The sequence below is a fragment of the Nicotiana sylvestris genome, chromosome 9, assembly GCF_000393655.2.
Source record: "Nicotiana sylvestris chromosome 9, ASM39365v2, whole genome shotgun sequence".
NCBI lineage: Eukaryota > Viridiplantae > Streptophyta > Magnoliopsida > Solanales > Solanaceae > Nicotiana > Nicotiana sylvestris.
Window position 1 is genome coordinate 721,478 of NC_091065.1, and position 6,761 is coordinate 728,238.

Here is a 6,761-nt window from a genome sequence, read left to right on the forward strand (position 1 = left end):
CTCCTCACAACCCTGAAGTCATCAGAAAATACAAAAGGGTGATCTTTTCAAGCAGTTTACACAAGGGATTAGCAATTTTGGAGAAATATTTTATAAACAGCATGTAGAAATCGGCGTGGCCAAGGAAACTTCTTATTGCTTTGATGGAAGTGGGTGGTGGTAACTTTTCTATCACATCCACCTTTGCACGATCCACTTCAATGCCCTTACTTGACACTAGGTGCCCCAAGACTATACTTTCGTGTACCATGAAATGGCACTTTTCCTAGTTAAGTACCAGATTAGTCTCCACAAATCTTTTCAGCACTCTTTTCAGATTCTTATGACAGTCATCAAACGAGTATCCCAACACTGAGAAATCATCCATGAAGACTTCTATTATGTCTTCTACCATATCTGTGAAGATGGTCATCATGCACCTTTGAAATATGGCGGGTGCATTGGATATGCCAAACGTCATTCTCCGGAAAGCGTAGACGCCATATGGACAGGTGAATGACGTTTTTTCTCTATCTTCTGGGGCAATAGAGATCTGATTATACCCCGAGTATCCATCCAGAAAGCAATAGTGGGACCTCCCAGCCAATCTATCTAACATTTGATCAATGAACGACAAGGGAAAATGGTCTTTTTGGGTGGTCTTGTTTAGTTTTTTGTAGTCCATACAAATTTGCCATCCCGTGATTGTTCTTGTTGAGATCAGCTCATTGTTCTCATTTTGCACCACATTCATTCCAACTTTCTTTGGCACACATTGAACTGGGCTAATCCAGTTGCTGTTGGAGATGGGGAATATGATTCCCGCATCTAACCATTTTATCACCTCCTTTTTCACCACTCTTTCATTTTGGGGTTCAGCCTTCTTTGATGTTCTCTGGAAGGCTTGTGGTTTTCTTCCAGTAAAATCTTATGCATACAGAAGACAGGGTTGATACCCTTAATGTATGCAATGGTCCAACTAATTACAGTTTTGCACTCTATTAATACATGCAAAAGTTGTTCTACTTGCACATATAACAATCCCGATGAGATATTAACAAGTAAAGTTGAGTTAGGTCCTAGTAAAGCATACGTGAGGTGAGGTGGTACGATTTCAGTTCCAACTGCGTGGCGCTTCGATCGATGGCTTAGCTGGAGGAGTCTTTCTTTCTTCTAAGTGCAAAGCCTCAAATTCGAGCTCTCTTTTCCAGAACCCTTGGCCTTCAAGAGCCAGCACCCACTTCGCCATGTCCTCTCTATTTACTTCTTCTAAGTTCATGAGATAGGTTGCGGGGGGTCTTTAACTTTCAGAGCCTCATCTTCCTCCTCCGAAATTACATCAACAGCTTGTATCAGAGAGCAGTTAGCAAATTCACTTGGCCGCAACATAGACTTCTGCACATTGAACATTATCTCTTCATCGTTCAGTCTCATTTTTAGCCCTCCAGTTTCACAATCAATTAGAGCTCTCCCCGTGGCCAAGAATGGTCTTCCCAAAGTTATGGAAATCTCTTTGTCAACCCAGCAGTCCAGAATGACAAAATCTGCTGGAAACACAAACTTTCCAACCTGCACTAGTACATCATCAAGGATACCTGATGGCCTCTTCACTATCCGGTCGACTAGCTGTAGTAACATGGATATGAGTCTTGCTCTTCCAATGCCTAACCTTTTGTAGATAGCCAGGGGAATCAAGTTTATGCTTGCCCCTAAATAACACAATGCTTTAGCAAAAGCATAACTACCTATTGTGCATGGGATTGTAAAACTCCCTGGGTCTGACAACTTCTTAGCTATGGGTCTCGTCATGACACCACTACAGGTCTGGGTTAGTGTAACAATGGCCAAGTCTTGGAAGTCGAACTTGCGAGACATCAAATCCTTCATCATTTTGGCATACCCATGCATCTCCCTCAAGGTGTCAATTAGTAGAATGGTCACCTGAATTTGTTTCAACATCTTTATGAATTTCTTATATTGCTCATCCTTATGATATTTGGCCAATCTCTGTGGAAATGGTGCTGGAAGTCGCTTCCTTCCTGTGATTTGAGTTTTATCCTGCTCGGGCAGTGCTTCTATTGTCATTTCTTGAACTACGTCAGTCTCCTTCACAACCTCTTTTTCTTTGCTTGTGTTCTCTTGTGCATGTTGTATCATCACCTCAGTTAACCTAGTTGAATCATCTACCTCAATGGGTACTGGCACAAGTGTTTCAGTTGGTCGTCTTTCGCGAGCAATTTCTTGCTCTAGATCTAGGTCTCTACCATTTCTTAAATTCACTTCCATAAGCTGTTTCGAGCCCTGCTCTTTTGGATTGACATAGGTGTCTGCAGGTAACGTTCCTTAGGGACAATTATTCAGAGCCATCAATATCTGCCCTAGTCGAATCTCATTACCTTTGATAGCTAAGTCTTGCGATACTACCTTTTCATCTATTTGGTGTGTCTTTTCTTGCATCTGGTGGACATTTTCTTTCATTTTCTGCTGGCCCCAATGATTTATTCCAACATTCCTTTAATTTCAAACAACCTATCATCTTGTCGCACTATCTATTGTTATTGAGGTTGTTGATAAGTTGGCTGCTGATTTTGCTGATTGTATCCCTGTTGCCTTTGATAAGGCACAACTTGACCCTTTGGTTGCATAGCTCCAGGATTGTTGCTATTATTGTACTGCTGCTGCACTGGTCTATATTGTTGATTCTGTTGGCCCCAATTCTGAACACCTTGCCTCTATCCTCCATAGTTGGCCACATAGTTCATATTTTCCTGATAGTTCTGGTTGTCACTTTCCGCACTCTACAAGCATATATATGGTTGGTTAATGCATGGTGTACATAAGCCCCTATTAGTCGCGTCAACTATGCGTACCTGCTGCTTCTGGCCTGATTCATCAATATTTTTGGTGAGGATACTCATATGCGTCATCAGAGTGGCTATATTTTCGGCTATGGAGTTATTTGGGTCCAAAGCTACTAAATGAACAACAGGAGTGATCGTAGAGTCTCTTGTCATCCATCCTAAGTTTTGAGCCATTTTATCAAGTAGGATCTTGCATTCTCTGAATGATTTGCTCAAAAATGTTCCACCTGCTGAAGCATCAACATTGGCCTTTAAGTTGTCTGCCAATCTCATGTAGAACCTCTGCCCCAACATCTGATCTGGAATGCCATGGTGTGGACACTTAACCAGCATCCTTTGAACCTCTCCACGTTTCTTGTAGTGTTTCTGTTGGTCTCTGCCTGAAGCTTAATATCTCATCAACTTGTTTGGCAGTCTTATTGAGTGGGTAGAACTTGTTCAAAAATTACTTGACTAATTCCTCCCAAGTAGTGATGGAGTTTATGGGGAGTAAATTGAGCCAAGTCTGAGCCTTTCCCGTCACCGAGAATGGAAGCAACAACAGCTTTATTACTTCCGGTGTCACATTTGATTGCCTTTGCGCGACACATATCGAAAGAAAATTTTTCAGATGCTGCTGAGGATCTTCAATGTAAGACCCTGAGAATAGTCACTTGTTCTGCAACAAATGTAGCATGTTATTTGTGATTTGAAATGATTTTGCTTGTATCTGAAGGACTGCAATTGCGGTTACTAGATTTTCAGCGGTGGGTTGTGCCCAATCATACAAGGCTACTTCTGGCACAAGAGGCGCCACACCCTGATTGTTCAAGTCATTCACATTATTTCTGTTGTTTGGATTTTCTATTACGCCATCCATGTCTGGTTCGATTCATTCTGTTGAGTTTTGTTGTTGTTTGTCCTTCTTGTTTGCACAATTCAGTACCTTGAAACTTTCTCAGGATTTGATAATGCTTCGAACAATTCACCAGTTCTTGAGGAGTTTCTAGGCATGCACCTATAACACCCAAGACTACAAACGTTAGAATTTTAATGTATTTAGTTTAAAATGAAGAAAATTGACTACACTAAAAATTCTAGCTCTTCTTTTAACTACAATTAATAACACCGTTAATCCCCCGGCAACGGCACTAAAATTTGATCAGGCCCAACTATGCCTTATACAAAGGACTAAGCAGTCGTTACAAATATATACCAGCTAACAAGTCCAGAGTCAAATCCCACAGGGAATTAACCTATTAAGCACAGCTAATAGGCTCGCTCAAATTCACGCAATCAATCTTCAGAAATATTTAAATAACAAATAGGATGTTTACAACTAAAGATCTAGTTATGAAAATGCAGTAATTGATAACTAACTACAAACGGATTGTAGACAAAATTTAGAATGATCTAAGGTTTTGATTTTCTCTATTGTCGGAATTCTTTCCGCTACGTTTCCTATAAATTTGCCTAAGCTTTCTCTACCGATCATGATCACTCTGAGTGTTGTAATTCTCTCCCGAGTAACTACCACAATTTACTAGACATATTCTTCCGAACTACGCTAGTTGGCACTAAGTTACGGCTCACTCGGATTGCACCAAGGTTTCATTATTCCTAATCCCAACTTTAAATCATCCGTATTGATTCCTCATATACGTTAGGAGTGATGTTGTTCAACAACTACCTAAATATACACTCTCTTTCGAGTAATGCACACTAAATAGACACAGTCGATTGAGAGCTCTTCAACCAACCACAATATAAACGTAGTTGAACAAATAGAGAAAAAGCTATAGTAAATCTATATTAAACGTAACAGGAATATCATCCCCCAATAGGTTCCATAAAAATCCCTAGATTAGAAGTTTAGCTACTCATACTTATAGTAATAATTTACCAAGTATTTTGCATAAATAAATTATAAAGTAAATATGAAGGAATGTAGAAATCGATGATTATTTCCCCCAACAGTTGTTTCACGAGCTATTCTTGCCTCCGGTCGCAAAAACTCCTTAAAAATGGTGTTTAACGCCTATTTATATGTGTAGGAAAAGACCTAAATGACATAGTCCAAGTCCAAGTCCAACAAGGAGACGAAATAAGCCTTCAAAATCCGGATTAGGCTCGCTATGGACCGTGCCTCGCGAGGTAAAACGTGAGATGCATCTCACCTCAGACTGTGCGGCGCGAGACATTCCGCACGCTCAACCTCGCCCTACCCTCGCATCGCGCGCTTCCACGCGAGCTCAGTAGCTCGCCTCTCCTGCTCTAACGCGAGCCTCTGGGCTTGCTTCGCCTGCTGCTTCATTTTTTCGCTGCTCAAATCTTTCTTTCTTCTTTCCTACTGTTTTGGAGCATGATTTATACTTTAAATACTCATTTTGCTCTAATTTCATCTTCAATGTACCTACACATAAAATAAACTTCATTACGCGCAAATAAAGTATAGTTTAGCATTAAAGCACCTAAAATGTAAGGTAAATCATGTACTAAAATATGGAATTATAGCCAAACATCACCGATATATTATGCTGGAACTCCAGTATATTATACTGGAACTCCAATATATTATTGGAATATTTTCCAGATTTTGAACAGTATTTTCGTTCAGATTTAATTTTACATGAAAAATAGCTAAAGTTCGACTACTTTTGAAACTATGACTTATTTTCAATTACCACTTGTAAATCTGATTATTTTTGAATTTCACACGAGCAGAACAGTCTTTTTGTTCCTTTCAAAAGCAACTAGTGGAAAGCTCATTTGTCTTAAATTAGTCAAATAATCAATATTAGCTATAAAAGCATATTATATTAAGATCCACGAGAAACTCCTCTAAATGTGCGACATAGATAAACTAATTAAACACATACATACTGTTACGCAACGCCTTCCTGATGATCTTTGGAAGGGCAACGTAAGGCTAAGCAACCGATGTCAGTGCGGTTGCTGTCCGCCAATGAGGTCCTCGCCGCACGCTAGACTAGATTGTCAGTGCCGTGCGGGAAAACCAATGTCGTGAGCAATTGCGGAAGCTGAGAGAGAATTGGGTTTTGAATGCTGATGATGATTTTATTGATGACTGAAAATGATGATTACAATGATGTGGTGTCGAGGGGGAGAGACACCAGAAAATGCTGATTGAAATGTTTGATTGTTTGGTCCCCCTTAATAATGCTTAAAAAAAATAAACCAACATTACAAGACTAGTCCTAATAAAGCTGTAGAAGCACACTGAAATGAAAATGATGTAAACTAGCCTATGATTACAATGAAAAGGACTTAGATTATTACAAGGAAAAACTAAGTCCGATGGCAGCATCTTTGTCTTGCGGGTCAGGGTCTGCGCGCGCGTTGCTGTGGGCGCGCGCGACACTTGATGTGCTGGCCTGAGGCTGGGCACTGGTGCTTGGCATCAGGGTCTGTGCGCGAGGCGCTGTTGGAATGGGCCTGCAGCTTGTCACTTGGCGCAGCCAAGACCACGGGGCCGACCATGGCGCTAGGCATTGTGAGGCTTGCTAGGCCGCCATGGGGCGCGGCCAAGGGGTCATGGGGCATGTCTGGAAAGCAGCCCATGACATTCTCCCCCACCTGAGTTGGCGCCGTCCTCGGAGCCTTATGATGATGATGATGATGATGATGATTCTGATGGTTGTTGGATGGGAGGTCTGCGCCCCTCTGTTCTTTGAGCTTGCTGTTGTAGCGAAGCAATGATTGCATGCGGCTGACATGGAAGACTGGATGGATCTTCCACCAGGATGGAGTTTTGACCTGGTATGTGGACTTCCCAATGCGTTTTGCAATGGGCAGGGGCCCAATGTATTTTTGTTGCAGGCGAGGGTCATGGGTCCTTTCTGCAAACAAGTACCGCTTTGGGATGCATAGCATTACTTTGTCCCCTGGTTGATGTTGGGCAAAGCAAAGATTTTGTTCGGT

The 6,761-nt window shown here is 41.4% G+C and overlaps 1 protein-coding gene across 1 annotated transcript; it reads right to left on the reverse strand.

Annotated features, from left to right (window-relative positions):
- Positions 1 to 1,254: 1,254 nt before the first annotated feature.
- On the reverse strand, positions 1,255 to 2,265 carry LOC104233256 (uncharacterized). Its single transcript, XM_009786627.1, has one exon. It carries the CDS (start codon positions 2,263 to 2,265, stop codon positions 1,255 to 1,257), a length of 1,011 nt encoding a protein of 336 aa, XP_009784929.1.
- Between the last annotated feature and the right edge of the window lie 4,496 nt (positions 2,266 to 6,761).

Excerpts from the sequence above, each read along its gene's own strand:
- LOC104233256 (XM_009786627.1), bottom strand. The coding sequence starts at position 2,265 with ATGGAAGTGAATTTAAGAAATGGTAGAGACCTAGATCTAGAGCAAGAA.